The sequence below is a fragment of the Felis catus genome, chromosome A3 (assembly GCF_018350175.1).
Source record: "Felis catus isolate Fca126 chromosome A3, F.catus_Fca126_mat1.0, whole genome shotgun sequence".
NCBI classification, from domain to species: domain Eukaryota; kingdom Metazoa; phylum Chordata; class Mammalia; order Carnivora; family Felidae; genus Felis; species Felis catus.
Window position 1 is genome coordinate 120,766,183 of NC_058370.1, and position 18,724 is coordinate 120,784,906.

At 38.7% G+C, this 18,724-nt stretch overlaps 1 protein-coding gene across 12 annotated transcripts in view; it reads right to left on the reverse strand.

The window, feature by feature from the left end:
- The window catches only part of NCOA1 (nuclear receptor coactivator 1), a 243,345-nt gene that overhangs the window by 68,651 nt on the left and 155,970 nt on the right, over positions 1-18,724 (reverse strand). For all 12 annotated transcript variants that reach the window (XM_023252044.2, XM_023252042.2, XM_023252041.2 and 9 more), the window contains 2 exons: positions 14,795-14,961; positions 8,260-8,357 (listed from right to left, as the gene is read on the reverse strand). In XM_023252044.2, coding sequence (XP_023107812.1) covers positions 8,260-8,357; positions 14,795-14,961 — 265 coding nt within the window. The remainder of the gene's footprint in view (positions 1-8,259; positions 8,358-14,794; positions 14,962-18,724) is intronic.

The window sequence follows — 18,724 nt, forward strand, 5'->3', positions numbered from 1 at the left end:
AAGTAGCAGATGTGAAGGAAGTAACCGATATTCACTCAGTCATAAACATCTCTAAACCACAAGTTAAGTACGACAGGTCTCTACCCCCAAGGAACTTGCGGGACAGTGGTAGAGAGAGACACAGACAGAATAAAATACCAGTGATGCAGTGTCAGAGACACACCGAGTGTTCTGTGAGCACAAGGAAAAATACCTAATTTGGGGTTGGGGTGGGGTGGGAGGAGGCACAGAAAGGCTATTTAGACGCCCCTAGCTGAGTTTCATAGGGCATAGTGGAGGAGAGGAAGAGGAATGAGGGAAGTACATTCTAGGCAGAGGGGACAGCGTGGTACATTAAGGAACAAAAAAGCAGTTTGGAGTTGTTGGGAGTACATGGTACAAGACCGGCTCATGGCAGGAAATAAGTCTGGAGAGGTAGACGGGAGCCAAATCACAGAGGGCTTCCCATGCTCTGAGATAGAGCTAGGGGTCTTCAAAAGGGGATATATATATGTGTGTGTATATATATATGCATGCCCTAAGGGGAGCATCACATCCACAGAGGTGCAGGAAAAAAGTTAGAACCTCTATTTCTAGTGCAATCTAAGATATAAAGAAGAAATTCAGCTTAATAAACATACTGAAAACCCTGATACCTCAACTCAGTCTAGACAGTCACATATCACAAACCATGGAAGCCTGAGAGAAGATCCAGAATGAAGAGACTGAGCAGGGTGGCACCTTACTTATTTATAATCTTTCCATTTATTGTAATATATTGCAGTTTACTTGCTATAGGATATATACAAGCAGTCAAAACAAGACCTTTAAAAAGGAGAACATTTATAGGATGTTGTAACAAGATGTAAAATGACAATGAAAATCTGTTTTATACCCAGAAGTGTCTAGTTTTCCGTGGCAAAATTCTTAAAAGAGCTAACAATGTTATGGGCTATTCATTTTTCTTTTTTAAAAAGGCAAGTGTCCCAAATTTGCTGACCTTTTCTAGGATGACAAGTGGTAATGATAATATGTTACCTAGCAGATGTTTTCCAAATAATAAACACACTTAATTTTGTCCCTCCAGGGTAAAGATGATATTTAAACAATGAATAAGTAAACTGCCTTTCAAAAAGACACCTATGCTATACGGCCAGCATATGAAAATGCTTTGAAATGTTTTGAAATGTACCATAGTTGTGACTTTGTTGTCAAAATGACCCCGGTTCCATACTTGTAAAACTTCTCTTCTCAGTTTAAACGTTTACAAACTTTTTACCTGCTCAAACATCTTCCAGTTTCAGTGTGCTTTAAACTCATTTTTTTTTAATGTGATAATGCAATATCCTTTGATTACTTTGGAAGGATCACTGTTTGAGATCAAGGAAGGTAGAATGTCAATAAAAACCTTGGGATGTGATTAATGATCTAAACACCTCAACACCAGATAAACCCTTTGCTAAACTATTTTCTGTTTACAAGAGCACAGGAAAGCACTGTCATTTCTAACCTTTTTTGACGTTAGCTATGAATTTCATAGCAGGTGATATGACGATAGGAACAACAGAAATACAGATACATCATTTTTTTAAAAAGCAGATGTAAAAATTACTTAAAATGTTCTTAGCTATTAATTGATTCAGTGTAAATACAATTTCACTTCATTTATCTTATTTTTGATCTGTCAAAAGAGTTTAATCAAGAACAGTTTGGGTATAACTAAGTGTCATAATTTAGAGCAAGAAAAAGACAGGCAAGTAAAATCTGGTTGTTCCATGGCGATTCCAAGGGCCATAGTACCCTGCTTCGTCAGCACGACCTTCTCCTTTTTGCACCTAGTTTTCAGGGCATCCTTCATGGCTCCTCCCTCTCTGCCTGCATGACAACCCTGTCTACCTTCTCTATCTTCAAAGCCACAGCTACTCTCTCCCTTGCTTTCTTACTCTCCGTGTCTGTCTCTGGATATCTCTGGACGTTGCCTGTTACCTGCAGAGGGAATGGGAGAGACCAAGACCCACTCCCGGGATCACCTCTGTCCAGTGTGAACACTGGCCAATGATGGGCACAGCATCCAGCACCAGTAAGGCTTAGGAATTCACCTGGACTATCTGGTGCAATTATTTTTAAAGTATTTGCAAAATCCAAAGGACTTAAAAGTTCTCCTTCATCGTAGCAGGCCTGGAGTCCCTGCGGTATCCTTTTCCACAGACCTACTGGGGCTTCTCCAAGTTCTCCTCCCACTGACTGTACCTGACTTCACTGCCAGGCTGGGAAGTTATTCTAGTAACTGGCCTCTGGAATATGCAGCTGATCAGCCTTTGGGGAGTGTAGAACTTTCACCAGGTCCCTGCTTGGCCTCAGTTACATGGACTCGTCATTTCCTCTGTGAAGTCTGGGGCATCATGTTTCTTTTGAGCTTCCCCAGAAAAGACTGGCTTGGAAAACAGGTCTACAAAGGCTCCCTCGTGCTTACAGAATCGTCCTGCTGACCCTACTCCTGAGGTACAGATAGCCTGTCTCTTGTTGGAAATGCCTATTTTTTTTTTAATTACGATATATATACTTATAAAAATTGTTTAAGTATGAAAATGAAACAGTAGAAGATCTGCCAAAATCTCACCCCCAGGAGACTGGTAATGTTTCAGGGAATATTCTCTGAGACTATTCCTATGAATACACAAACATCTCTATTTTCTTCAAGTCTGTCAGACTAATATAATCTGCTAATAGTTATTCTACAAGTTTTTCTCGTATGTTGTGCATATAATTAACTTCCAAGTGTCCTTCTGGAAAGGAACCTTCCTGCTTTTCCAAGTCCTGACAGCTGGTCTTCCACTGAGCAGCACACAGGAGATAAGAAGTGCCTGTCCATTCAGTACAACATCATCAATCTGAGGATTTTTTCTCTTGGCCACCTTGTGTCTCATGGCAGGGTCCACAGTGGCCAAGGCTTCTCACAGGGCCTTGGCTTTAAATGACTCCACAAGCTTCACTGACTATCACCTAAGTGCCAGTTAATTGACAAAATTCTGGAAATAAAACACACAACTCTCAACAATTATACAGTCTCTGAAGGAAAAAGACAAGTACGCATCGTTATGAATAGCGCAGTAGAGGAATTTATAAAGGTTAAGCACAGACTGAAGCACCCAAAATGGGCAAAGGGACGACTGTCACTGGTAAAGTTTCCAGGGAGAAGGCCACACTTACACCTGAGCGAAGTCTTGAAAGACACAGAGTAGTAACTCAGGTAGAAAGGACATTCAAACACAGGAACCGGCTTAGAGGTTAAAAACAAAAAAAATCACCCTGTATGCACTTGTTATATTTGTGTTATGTACAATAGCAAAACTTTTTTTTTTTTAATCTTCAAGGAAAGCAAAAAAAAAAAAAAAAAAGGAATTTATTCTAAAGGCAATGGGCATTTTCTTGAAGGCAATGTTTTAAGCATGCGAGTGATGTGGTCTGCTTTTACAAAGATCTTTCTGGAAGTGGGTGTGGCATGAAGATTGGAAGCCAGAACAGTTGCAATGCTATTGTGATTCTCCAGTTCAAACCCAAGCCTGAATTAAGGCAATGGCAGTGGAAGTGAAGGAAGAGGATTTGACACAGGCAAAAAAAAAACAGCATTTGGAGACCTCTAACAGCTGTGGGAATGAGTATTTTGGGCGATTCTCCATTAATGATGTAAAGGGTTCTGGTAGATAGGTGCCTTTCCCTGAGGAAGTGGACTCAAGGAGTAAAGAAATCTAGTCTTTATTACTGACTTTTTCCCCCCTTTATTTTTAGGCAGAAGATAAAGGGACAAGTCATAAATTTAGTTTTAGAAATATTATATTTGTTTCTTTAAAAAAATATTTTCCTATTTTTTAAGAGTTTATTTATTTTGAGAGAGAGAATGCACACAAGTTGGGGAGGGGTGGAGAGAGGGAGAGAGAGAGAATCCCAAGCAGGTTCCATGCTGTCAGCACAGAGCCTGACACAGGGCTCGATCCAACAAACCGTGAGATCATGATCTGAGCTGAAATCAAGAGTCAGATGCTTAACTGACTGAGCCAGCCCCAGAAATGTTATATTTGAAATGACTAAGGAACATTCAGATGGAGATGTTCAAAAGGCAGCAAGATAGAATGTAAGAGAACCTGAAGAGAGATCTGAGCTTAAGGCAGACATTAGCAATTTACAGGTACATACAGTATCATCTGGCTTTTTGTTTATTTTGTCTTAACTATAATCATCTCTTCCCCTTCCACAGAATATCTGATTTCCTTTGGGGAGTTACTTCTTCCCAATTAAACAAAGTCTTGTGAGATTCTTAATCAGACCACTGGGAGACTTCCAACCTAAATGGGAATCTCCAGGAGAATTACAGAAAGATCGAATATAGCTGGAATGCATTCACCTGTACCAGCAGGGTACTGCCCAGATGGGTCTTTCTAAGAGACCATTCGTACAGTATCTGATTTTTAGCCTCCTTAAGATGACTTGGTTTCATCTCACTGCCAAGCATTGTTCTGGGATACCCAAATAGCACTCTGATAAATTCACATTTGCTTGATTTGGGCAGAATTGAGGTCTATTGCTTGAAATCAGAGAATCCTAACTGATAATTCATACATACTTACATGTATGCACACATACATGAGTACATCACATGGACATAGGCATAGATGAAACTGCTTGGGAAATGTGCACAGAATTAAAAAAAAGGGAAAAGAGCCAAGGCCAGAACGCTGAAGGATGCTAGCATTTAAGAGTCAGGCTACGAAAGAGAAATCTGAGGAAGAGGCTGAGGAGTAGCCAGAGAAGAGCAGAGATAGTTCTGGCAACGAGGCAACAGGAAGAGTTTTAAGAAAGCGGGACTGGGTGGTGAACGGTGTCAGGAGGCACACGGCAATGGAGGAAATGGCACAAAGTGAGGTAAGGAGGCCTGAGTGTGCGGGTAAGGTATAGGGAGACCTCCATGACTAAAACTGAATTTTTCTTGGGAAGCAGCTGGAGATAAGAAGCTGCGGTCAGATAATGCAGAGCTGTGAACAGGAGGCAGAGGAACTTAGATAGCAAAGGGCAATGGACAATGAGGACAGTAAAAAATGGAGGAGTACTTACTGTGTGGCAAACAATAAATATCTGCTGAATAAATAAAGGCTAATACCACTCTCCCTTTAAATGTGAAGAAATTACCTCCAGTATCTTCATTCTTAACTCATGCTCCTTTATGTTTGAAAGGGGGAGGGGAGGGAATAACAGTATGGTGAGAGTTCCTAATAGAATTGTAGATGTTTGGCTACTTTTTAGATCTGCACACCTTCCTCTAAGCAAGTCCCTCCAGACCAATGTTGCCAAAGAGAACTTTCTGTAATGACAGGTAAGTTCTATATCTGTGTGTCCAATACAATAGTCACTGACGACATATGGGCACTGAGCACTTTAAATGTGGCTGGTGACGGGGCACCTGGGTGGGATAACTGGTTAAGTGTCTGACTTGGGCTCAGGTCATAATCTTGCAGTTCTTGAGTTTGAGCCCACATCGGGCTCTGTGCTGACAGCTCAGAGCCTGGAGCCTGCTTTGGATTCTGTGTCTCCCTCTCTCTCTGCCCCTCCCTCGCTTGCACTCTGTGTTTTTCTCAAAAATAAATAAACATAAAAAAAATAAATGTGGCTGGTGAGATTGAAGCATTGGGGAAAAATACATATATACATGCATATATACATATATATATTTATTTTTTTAGAGACAGAGAGAATAGGTAAGCAGGCGAGCAGGAAAGAGGGGCAAAGGGAGGGAGAGAGAGAGGGGGGGAGGGTAGGAGAAAGAGGAAGAGAGAGAGAAAGAGAATGAGAAAGAGAACGAGGAAGAGAGAGAGAATCTTAAGCAGGCTCCATGCTCAACGTGGAGCCCAAAAGAAGGCTCAATCCCATGACCCTGAGATCATGAGTTGAGTGAAAATCAAGAGTTGGACGCTCAACAGACTGAGGCACCCACGTGCTCCTGAAGCACTGAATTTTTAATTTTATTTAGCTTTGAACAGCCATGTCTGACTAACAGCTATCTTACTGAATAGTGCAGCTCCAGACTCAGCCTGAATGAACCAATGGACAGTCTCATGGTGACTTTTCACCACTTCTCTTAGCTGCCCTGGATTAGACTCTATAAAGTTTGAGATGATGAGGATGGGGTCAGAGGATACAAAAGAAGGTCCACAAAAGATTGTCAACGAAGGCGACCCTAAAGTCTGTGAAAGTCAGCAATTCTATTTTGCAGTCTGTTTCATGTTATCTATAGCCCATAAATAAAAATATTATTAGCTCCTTGAAGTCAAAACCTAAATACATTTCTATTCTGAGGTTTTAGAATTTCTAACTTGATGCGCTTTTTTTTTTAAATTTTTTTAACGTTTTTATTTATTTTTGAGACAGAGAGAGACAGAGCATGAACGGGGGAGGGGCAGAGAGAGAGGGAGACACAGAATCGGAAGCAGGCTCCAGGCTCTGAGCCATCAGCCCAGAGCCCGAAGCGGGGCTCGAACTCACGGACCGCGAGATCGTGACCTGAGCTGAAGTCGGATGCTCAACCGACTGAGCCACCCAGGCGCCCCTGATGCGCTTTTTCATACTTGAAAATGTTTGCCTAATGACATCTAATTCATGTGATGCTATGGTACGGTTTTCCTTTGATTCATAGTGATTTTCAGGGTAATAATTTCATCAGCTAAAAGAAATATTCCTACTTTGTTTTCTTTTTATACTAGCTTCGAATGGATGTTTTCCTGTCATTTTCTCTTCATGTTAAAGCATCGTGGACTTTTCTCACACGGCAATGGTGAGTGTTTATCTAAATTAAAGTAGCAGTAGTAATATTCTCTGTCTCCAGCTGTGCTATGTTCAGTTTGTTAACAATCCACTTGTTCTCCTTGTTGATCTCTGAGGTTTCTGAAGAACGTGAGGTGAAGCTAGGATTTCAGTGATCACCATTTTCCTACAGGAACCCCAGGAATCTCAAGAATCTGTATATCTTGTACTTACCAGTATCTCAGAAGACATTATATGCAGAAAATAGATTTAATAAAATATTTAATGAATTGAAGGGAGTCCTGAGGCACTAAGAAGGCAGACAGAACCCACACACAGAAGCTACAAGTTATGAAAAGACCAACCCCCTGCAGGGTGGAGAAGAGGAGCAGTAAATGCTAAGACAGGTCAGGGCTCCAGGAAGGGCCCAAGTGTACCAAGTGGTGTGAAAGGTGCCAAGCAGGGGGAAGAGACGGGGCGGAAGCTGGAAATGAGCTGAAAGTGCCCTTCTTTCTTTAATGTCTTTTCCTCTAATAGGTTATATTTTAAAATTTCAAACTATAGCTAAGTTGAAAGAATTCTGTAGCTAACATCTGTACGTTCGCCACCAGATTCCACCATCACATTTTCACTATACTTGTTACAGTACCGTTTCCAAAACATGGTCATGTGTCATGCAGTCAATGTAACAGGATGTGAAGAGGGGACAAAGAAAACATCAGACTCTACCACATGTGGTTACCCTCCCCTCTCCCAGTTATACGTGTATGCACACGCTCAGATGGTAGTTGTTTCTACCCAGTTTCTATTTACTCTGTGGGGAATGAGTGTGTCCGCACATGTGTTCTTAAACATTCATGTGTGAGAGGGATCACTGAAGGTGATGGGCCTGCTTGGAAACAAGACATCTACGCTGAAGACAAAGGGAGTGAAGGTTAGACAGGAAAAGCTGAGGCGAAAATTACACAGTAATTACAAAACAATTCAAGTTTAAAAGTTCTTCAAAAAGTTCGGTAGAGGGTCATTAAAATAGTAAGTTCTCATACAGTGTTTACGTAAACATTTGAAAATTTTAGTCAGGAAACTTTTCAGGAAAACACCTACTGCAATAAAGTGACGCATCCCTTCACTCAAAAGTGAAATTCTACAGACATATAGATAGCACTAGTGAGCTAAATAATTCTAATGTTTTATACTCCCGACTAGTCCAAACCACCCCAGAAATGAGTGGCAAAGCCATACGGTAGGCTTCGGTTTTCCATCTGACTATATAGAATGCCTTTATGAAAATTTCTCATATTCATTATTCACATTTCATTCTGAAACAGCAACAACTGTCAAAATAGGTTACAAAATAATTATTAAAGGTTCTTTAAAACTTACTTTGTTTTATAATTTATTAATCTGACGTAAGGTATAAAAGAGAAAAAACCAAATTATCTTGGAACAAAGATTTTGATCCCTTTCTAAATCAATGAGAACAGCTACCTCCAACAGAAGAGGTCCCAAGGATTCCTTTTCTATCACTCCTTGACTGCTCGATGAGATGTCTGATTTCTGCACTTCATCATCAGTTGTTGATTTCTCTATAATAAAGAAACAAAAAGTCATGCATCCAAAAGGGCTCATTTCCATATTGGCAAGTTACAAAGACACAGATTCACCTCATTTAAGATTCAAATAACATTTACTTATTATCTAGGCGATATTTATTGACAACATTATTTAATCTTAATGATATTCACTTTATATGTATATTCAATTGACAAAATTGGGGTTCACAAAGGTTAAGTAATTTGTCACAAATCATATAACTAAGACGTGGCAGCAGGATAATTTGAATTCTGACCTATCAAGTCCAATGTTCCAACAACGGGGAAAATGGTATAAATACAAAGCCTTTTGAAAAAGTCTACACCAAAAGTTTTTAAGAAATGAGTAAACTGTAAAAGAATGATGATTTCCTCCATTTTTCTTTTTCCTCTTCTGATTTGATCAACTGCCATTGAAAAGAGAGTGAAGAAATGCTTTTTCCTTTTGTGAGCCTGCATGAATTAGCTTACCTTTCACATTCCTGTCATGATGATCTGATTGATAAAACTGTGTAACTACTAAATGATCTGAAATTCTTTTGTGCAGTGATGTTGGAAAAGCCATCCATCATCTTCAAACAGCACCATACTTAAATAAGTTTCCAACCTGTCAAACTAGTGAGTTAGTTAGCCAAAAACCAAATTTGGTATCATTGAATATAGAGGCTCATTTTTTTACTTTAATGTGTAACATATTTCAGGGGCGCCTGGCTGGCTCAGGAGCATGTGACTCTTGATCTAGGGGTTGTAAGTTTGAGCCCCATGTTGGGTGTAGGGACTACTTACAAATAAAAAAAATCTTAAAACAATTAAATATGAAATATTCCATATATTCCAAAAAATACAGGAAATGACATAGCATACATCACATAGCCACCATTCATTTTTCACGGATGTTAACATTTGCTCCACGTCCTTCCTTCTTTAAAAAATAAAATGCTGCAAATAGAACACTCTGCTACCATTCCTTCTCTGTCTCTTTTCAGAAATAACTAGTATTCTGAGGTCAGTATAATAATTTCTAGGCCTGTTTTTTATTACTTAAGTACACATGTATGATTTCTTGAACAACAGATCACCTTTTATTTTTTTTTTAATGTTTATTTTTGAGATAGAGAGCACCAGGGGGGGAGTGGCAGAGAGAGAGGGGGACAGAGGATCCAAAGCAGGTTTCCTGCTGACAGCAGCAAGAACTGTGAGATCATGACCTGAGCCGAAGTCAGACTCTCAACTGACTGAGCCACTCAGGCACCCCTACTGTTTTGTGTTTTAAAGTTTACATAAGTATATATGGACTTCTCCAACTTAGTGTTTCCACTCAATATTATGTTTGAGATTTAAGCACACTGATGTAGATCTGATTCATTCATTTGAGATGGTATATATCATGTGACTAACCCAGTTAGTAGATTTCCTAAGCCACTACTGACAGACCTTTGACTACCACACACAGTGCTGTAATAAACTATTTTCAGTACTTCCTCTTTTGTACATGTGTGACAGTTTCTTGAGGGTAAACACTAAAAGTGAAGTTGCCGGTTCATAGGGTCTATGTATTTTTGACATTACTAAGTTTGACAAATTGCTCTCTAAAGAGAATGTACCACTCGTAACATTCAAGGGTTTTTGTTTTTATGCATCCTCACTGACAATTGATATCAGCATTAAAAAAAAATTTGTGTGTGTGAATCTATTGGGAGTAAAGTGTCATTTCATATAGTGTTTACAACAACAGCTTTACTGATTCACAATTCACATAGCATGCTATTCATGCATTTAAGGCATACAATTCAGGGGTGCCTGGGTGGCTCAGTCGGTTAAGCGTCCTTCAGCACAGGTCATGATGTGGCGGTTTGTGAGTTCAAGCCCCTGCACTGGACTGTCTGCTGTCAGCACAGAGCTCACTGTCCCCTTCTCTTTATGCCCCTTACCCACTCACTCTCCGTCTCTCAAAAAAAAACATTAAAAAAAATAAAGCATTCAATTCAATGGTTTTTAGTACATTCACAGGGTTATGCAACCAACATTATAATACATTTTAGAACATATTCATCAACCCAAAAAGAAACTTTGTACCCTTGAGCAGTCACCCCCCATTTTCCCAATGCTCCCAAGCCCTAAGCAACCACCAATCTACTTTCTGTCTCTGTGGATTTGCCTATTCTGGACATTTAGTATAAATGGAGTCATACAACACATGGTCCCTTGTGACTGGCTTCTTTTGCTTTGTGTGCTTTCAAGGCACTGTCAGTACTTCATTCCTTTTTTTTCTGCCAGATAACATGCCATTATATAAATATACCTTGTTTAACTTATCCATTGGTCAGCCGATAGATAACACGGGTTGTTTCCACCTTTCGGCTATTTATGAATAATGCTGCTACGAACATTTGTGTGCAAGTTTTGTGTGGACCTAGGTTTTCCTTTGTCTTGGGTATATACCTACAAATGGAATTGCTGGGTGATACTGTACCTCAATGCTTAACATTTTGTGGAACTACTGGACTGTTTTCCAAAGTGGCTGCACAATTTTATTTTACTTTCCTACCAGCAGTGTATGGGGGTTCCGATTTCTCCCATCGTCACCAACACTTATCTGTCTTTTTTGTGTGCAGCCATCCTGGTACTTCACTGTGGTTTTGATTTGCATTTCTCTGATGGCAACGATATGCACATATTTTTCCTGTGCTTATTAGTCATTTATATGTCTTTGAGAGGTATTCAGTCAGAGCCTTTGTCCATCTATTAACTGGGTTATTTACCTTTTGATTATTATGGTACAGAAGTTTCTCATTTAGTTCTAAGATGTACTTCCTTCATCAATTCATGTGTTTATACCATTAAGACAGGTTTTTGGTTTTTAAACAGGTTTGTCAAAAAACACCAACCATCAAGTCCAAGTAAATTAAATAACTATGTGTGAAAAGCAAAACATCTAAAATTTCAGGCAAAACCTAAGGCGGGAGTGGCTATGTGACCTAGTTTCTGGCTCAAGGAATGTGAAAAGAAGCGACGTGCAATTTCTGGGTCTTGTCCTTAAAAGGAAAGAAGCATGCCTCCCCATTTTCTTCTTTCCCCTTTTTGTCAGCTGGGATGTGGACCGGTGAGCCATGTTTAGCCACGTGGAAAATGGCAATAGGAATGGCACAGAAAAAAAGATGAAATCAATCACAACCTCTGACACATCCCTAGATTATCTTGTTAAAGCTGCTGCACTTTGGGTCTCTTGTTACAGTAGCCTAGCCTGTATCCTAACTATACATTCTGTATTTCTCAATCCCATGTTTATTTGCTAGATCTTGATTATGTCCATGATAGACATAATTTATTGGCACGCTATCATGAAAAGTAAGACTTTAACTTACATCAACCTTCTACCCACACATTTCTCCCTCCTTCCATCCTCCCAATATAGTTACAATTTCTAGGGCAATCAGTATTTAATATCTATGCTCCTGTGGCCACATAAAGTTCACAAACGAGACAAGGTGTGTGCTATCATTTACATTTCTCCTATTTTGCGTTTTAGTCTTTTTAAGTTCAACTCATCCCTAAACTTCGCCCCCCTCCCCCGAAATGAAATTTTCCTCTTAATTAGTCAGTCCTCTGATTCTTTGTTCCATTTTTTCCCCATGGAAACATTCGTCCTGGAGACATCTATCCACTAGCTACGTTTTTAGGTTGATGCACAAGGGTACACCTTTCTTCTGTTAAGATTCCATGGTTTCCCTGGATTAAGATCCTATGCCTTTCTTTCTTGGTTTGCTATGGTGGTTTTGATAGATATTTCTGGAAAAAGTACACAGAAGATAACTTTTGAACTGAGGCTTTCAATGTCTGAAAATGTCTTTATTTTGCACTTACACTTCATTTGGATTCACACAGAATTCCAGGTTTAGAATTCTCAGGGCACCTGGGTGGCTCAGTTGGTTAAGTGTCTGACTCTTGGTTTTGGCTCTGGTCATGCTCTCACAGTTTGTGAGTTTGATCTCCACAGCAGGCTCTATGCTGGTGGCACGGGGCCTGCTTGAGATTCATATTCTCCCTCCCTCCCTCTCTCTCTCTCCCTCCCTCCCTCCCTCCATCCCTTCGTCTCTCTCTCTCCCTCCCTCTTTCTGCCCCTCTCCTGCTTGTGTGCACTCTCCCTCTCTTTCTCAAAATAGATAAATAAACATTTCTTAAGAAAAGAATTCTCGTTCAGTATTGTTATTTAGGATACACTCTGAATCTGGTATGTGTCTATTTTTTCTTTCCCTTGTTTTTTTTCTCTCTGGTGTCTGAAAATTGTGCATTGGTGTGAGCTTTTTCTCCCTTTCTTTTTATTCGTTGCACTGGGCACTATATGAGTGCTTTCAATCTGGAAACCCACATCTTTCTAATTCTGAGAAGTGTTTTGTTTTGGTTTTGTATTATTACTCTTATAATTTCCTCCCTTTATTTGGTCTGTTCTCTTTTTCTGAAATTAATATGTTACACCTCCTGAACTATTCCTATACACTTCCCACCTTTCCCTTGTCTTCCACTACTTGTCTTTTTATTTTTACTTTCTAAGAGATTTCTTCACATTATCTTTCAACCCTTAAAATATTTATTCAACAAATATTCCCTGAAAGTCTACTATGTAACCAGGAACTGTTTTAGGTATGAGGGCACAATGATGAACAAACAAAAATCCTCACCCTCATGGAGCTCTAGTGGGAGTAGGCCGACAATAAACAAATAAAACATATAATATGTTAGATGTAAAAAACACTGTGGGGAAAATAAATCAAGGAAGATGTAGAGAGTGTGTGTATTAGAGAGAGAGTGTATTAGATAGGATAGTTACAGACAAGTTCATTGCGAAGAAATATTTGAACAAAGGCACCAAAGAGGTGAGGGAATGAGCCTTGTGTACATCTGAGAAAGAACATTCCAGACAAAGGGAGAAGAAAGTGCCAAGACCTGAGGCAGAGTGTGCCTAGAATGGTTAGGCAGAGAGTAGGCAAAAAGTAGAAAACAAAGTAAAGAGGCAAAGTTTATTTCAGTTATCCCGATTTTAAGTTCCAAAAGTTATTTGGTGTTTTGAATGTTTTATTTTATAGCATCTTATTATCGTTTCATAGTTGAATTACCTTCCTTTTTGTCTCTGAGGGACTGTTTGATGGTTTGAAGTTTTCTTCTGCTCCCTGCACTGTCTCTACTTTCTCTGAGTTCCCTTTTTTCCTGTTTGCTTGATTTGTTCTCTTCTACTTTACAGGTTTTCCTCAAATATTCAGATTTTTATTCAGATTAAAGAGTAAGGTACTAAAAGGCTGACTGGCAGCTGTGTGAATAGAGGGGGCAAGACAGGGAAAGGCTTTTGTCATGTGGGGATCATTCCCAACTGTGTGTCTGTGTGTCTTTTCCTTTGGGCAGGTCAGTGTCCCCAGAGGGGTCCTTCCCCCCTTGGGCGGCAAGCAGCGAGGTGACATATAGCTTCTGGCTGGCTCTCCCCGTCGGAGACTTAAAATACTAGTTTCTACTGTCTGCTCCATCAGCTGTCACTAGACTATTCACTTTCCAGCTTATAAAATCTTAACATCCTACCACTTTAATCATTATAAATATATTTGTTTATAATCTTTTCACATTGCTGTTATTCATCTGAAGTTCCTTCTGGTCTATTTGTTCTGTTTGTTATTTGTGTTCCTACTTACTGTAGTTGTTTCCTCATATGTTACATAATTTCTTAGCATAAAATCACCCTCATAAGCACTTTTTCTTTGGAAATGCCATGGGAATGAATACTGTTCAGTTTTGTTTTCCAGTCTTTACCCCTGGTTTAATTAGCCAGATCATCAGGCAACTTGTTTTATGTAATATATGCAAACATAGTGAAGTATTACTTTGAAATGAGTTTTTCCATTATCAGGTGTGAGAGTTTTCCTCCAAAGCGCTCTGCCTGTGTGTCTGCTTTAATTCTTTGCTAGGGGTTTTCTGGCATGAGGTCCCCAGTAAATATGGACAGTATAAATATGAGTCGTAAAACAAAGTCAGGGTTTTCCCAGAAGAGACTGTTTCCCATGCCCAGAGCCCCGGCAGAGACAAGCTTATTATTCAGATGGAGGGATTTTCCTACCACTGAGGCACTGTCTTTCAACACTATGCCAGAGCTTCAGGTCTGACCCCGCAACTTAGATCTCTTGACTCAATTCCCTTAGATACCAGGCTTCATAACCTACCAAGGCAACCAGTGTTCAAGTTAAATTAATAAGCCATGTTTTTGTAACAAGAAACCTCTCAGATTCACTTTCTAAAATAAAGACCGTCTATACAAAAGTGTTTCTTTAATAACATTATGAAATTCAACGCAATTTCTTAATAATAAAAATAATAAAATCACCTATTATAAAGGTCTTCATAACAAAGCACACAACCATGGTTTTGGCTTTTTTTTTTTTTTTTTTTACCTTGTTCCATTCTCTTCATTAGCTGTATCTGATCGACTGTCTTCTTCAAAATCTTGCATTTGTCTGGCTTTACACTCAAACTGTCAATGTCACTGATGTTGGCAGACAGTAACTCAGCTAGTTCTTCTAAATATTTATTTTCTTGTTCCCTGCGCCTCTTTTCAGTGCTGTTTGTTACACAAAGAAAAATCAGTTAGTGTACATTTCTACCACGATACTTCCCTCTTTGTTTTTTTTTGTTTGTTTGTTTTGTTTTTGTTTTTTTTTTAATTTTTTTTTTCAACGTTTATTTATTTTTGGGACAGAGAGAGACAGAGCATGAACAGGGGAGGGGCAGAGAGAGAGGGAGACACAGAATCGGAAATAGGCTCCAGGCTCTGAGCCATCAGCCCAGAGCCTGACGCGGGGCTCGAACTCACGGACCGCGAGATCGTGACCTGGCTGAAGTCGGACGCTTAACCGACTGCGCCACCCAGGCGCCCCGATACTTCCCTCTTTGATCAAATACTTAATATTTACATATTTACAGAGATCCATAATTTTATCCAGAATATAAAGTCCGATTTTAAAAACAACTTAAATTCACAATACCAAAGTGCAGAAAACAATTCTGGCCAAAAATACATAAAGAGAGTGATTGCCATCATATATGTATTTCCTCAATGATATAAATACATCAAATATTTCCCAACAAAATGTTACATATTAAAAGGAAGCAGAAAGTACTTACACTCACTGCATTTGGAATTTACTTTATATTCTAAACAATAATTCCTTGAATTAGAAAATCTGATTTTTCAAATAACTTTGTTATAAATTAAGCAGTGCAGACTATACTAGAGTTCAAATAAGTTATACTTTGAAATCTGATAAACTTTCTTAATTTTTTTGTTACTGAAAGAAATCTGATAAACACTTGATTCTTATCATAACTAGACCATTAGTTGGTCCTCATCAAAAAGAAAAGAGCATCCATCCAAAAAGTAAAAGAAAAAGAATAATAATCAATTATGAGACAAAGGTACAGAGAACAATGTCTTTTGTATACAACTTCATTCTACAAAAAATAAGACATCTATTTATAAGTTCTCATAAATGTGATAAATAAAATCAATTTTGATTTATCTTGAAGCAAAATTACGAGAACAAAGGATAACAGTGCAACCAGCTAGCACTTTACATTCAATCAAAGGTACTGAATGAATACTGTTCAGTTTTGTTTTCCAGTCTTTACCCCTGGTTTAATTAGCCAGATCATTAGGCAACTTATTTTATGTAATACATGCAAAGATAGTGAAGTATTACTTTGAAATGAGTTTTTCCATTATCAAATTAACATAATAAGAAAGATTGGTCACAAATAACTCTTTGTTTTATAAGCAGCAACCAAAATCATCTGGTGTGATGGTAGAAAAGTGGTAAAAAAAAAAAAAAAAGAGGTGAGAAGAGGGCAAGATTAGTTGCTTTTTAAAAAGCTCATAATTGGGGCGCCTGGGTGGCTCAGTCGGTTGAGCGTCTGACTTCGACTCAGGTCAGTCATGATCTCGCGGTCCGTGGGTTCGAGCCCCGCGTCCGGCTCTGTGCTGACAGCTGAGAGCCTGGAGCCTGTTTCAGATTCTGTGTCTCCCTCTTTCTCTGACCCTCCCCTGTTCATGCTCTCTGTCTCAAAAATAAATAAATGTTAAAGAAAAATTTTTAAAAAAAAATTAAGAAAAATAAAAAGCTCATAATTGGCAACAATTAAAATACCACTTACTTTTCATAATACAAAACTATAAAAGCAATAGCATTTCCATAACAACATAGTAAGTTGAAAAGAACCAAGTCAGCCAATCAAATGTATTTAACCACAAAAAACAAAATACTACAACATGGTACACATCCCAGAACAAAACCAAATTTTGAAACTTTAACAATCATCCTTTATCTTTATCTGTAAAGCCTTTCATTATTAAGGAATTAGTCCCACTTTATTTAGTAAAACTTTATCTTACAATTTCCACAGAAAGTACATGGAGCAAGATATTCTGACAAACTTCACACAAAGGCATTGAAAACAAGGCATGAAGAAAATGACACATTCAAGGTTTCCGAGAACTCCATCTCTGCAACTTGATAGTGTTTTAGAGGACACCTGATTTTACCTTAGAGAAACTAAGTCATACTAGACTTATTTTGTAGATTCTGTCTAAAGTATGATCTGTTTAAATCTAGGGGTCTAGATTCTAGCATGAGTAAATTGGATTCACGTAGTGGAACTCCAAAATCGGCTTCTGACATTAAGTTTTACGTAAAACTGAAGTGCCTGACACCACTGTAGAATAAAAGAAAGTGCTAGAATGGCAGGATAGAGAGAGAGTTGACAGAGGAAGCAAGAAGCTAAAAATACTGAAATGCTGAGTTGTCTATAAAATGACTTAAGAAGGAGACTAGGAAAATCACCAGGAAACAAAGTAACTAATAAGTAAGGACAGAAAATGAGAGCAGATATATTTAAACAAAGTCAAAACTGAAGGAGGGGTGGACATGACCAAAAAATTCTACCTTAATGGAAAAGAAGGCTTCCTTTATTACTTTAGCCACTTACACTTCTCACCAGCCTACTCGACTTCCATGACATTGCACACATGCTAGTTAATCATGCTATGAATTAACTAATGTATCTTTTTCCTTCAACTTACTAGCTTTTTCAACAAATGGTCCTAAACTTATTACATGCCAGACAGCCACGCACTATGTCCTGGGGACCCAGGGGTAAATTAGGTGTAGCCCTAATTAGTGTGAGAATAAAGAAAAAGAGTCATTACAACTCTATGTGACAAGACTGTTAATACTATAGAAGTTCATCCAGATCGCATCTACACTGAGGCAATGAGATGTCCCAACCTGGTGGTAGACAGGGATTGGTTTCAGGGCAGGGGAGGCAGACAAACAAAACCCAGCTTTTTCAAAGGTGTAATATGAGAATGAAAATGTCAAGTTAAAGGATCTATAAGTAGTTCAGTATGGCTCAACTACAGATAAGAAACAGAAGGGCAGGAGATGAGTTCCAAGCCACATCATGAGGGCTCTTCCATACACCATGATAAAGAGCATGATGTATTGCTTAAAAGCTCAAGTTCAAATTTCCTCAGTCATTTATTAGCTATGTAACCCTGGACAAGTTGCTTAACAGCAATTTAACTTCTCTCAGCTTCAGTTTCTTTATCTGCAAAACAGGGGTGATGACATTAATTATCTCTTAGAATTTAGTGAGGATTAAAAAAGATGTTAAATGTAAAATGTTTGGCAAAGTTGCTGGCATATACTTTTAGTTCAGTAAATGTTACCTATTGTCATTGTTTTGGTTATGATTATTTTTTTCAGGGCGAGGGGAAGCCCAGAAGGGTTTAAGAAGAAGAATGAGTGGCATGACAAGATTTGTAAGCTCCCTGAAGATAGAAAACATGACTCACTTTGCTTATATCCTTATAACGTCATGCACACCATGCTGGTTGAATAGTGGGCACTAAATAAAGCACTTGTTGAGCTGAATTAGAAATATTAAACAAGCACAAGGCATAGCTACCCAGCATTTTGAGACTGGCATTTTAATCCCCATTCTCCTAGTACAGTTAAAGAATGGAGAAGAGGTAATAGGAAGAGATATGAGGCATCAATTACTAAGAAACTCTACCAGGGCTCTTGTACAAAGGGCTGGCAATATCCTGAGGTCTAACATATTCTCTTTATGATTAATGAGCTCAGAATCTGTCCAAAGAGACAGCAGATAATAACAAAATCAAAAGAAGCATTACAAGGTGGTATTCATACACAAACTCAGTTCCAAAATCACAAAGTTTTACTTTACCATATCAAAAATGCCAATTGAAACTGAAGCCCATACTTACAAACCTGAAGGAGGTAATGTTTTCAAATATTTTGAAAGCA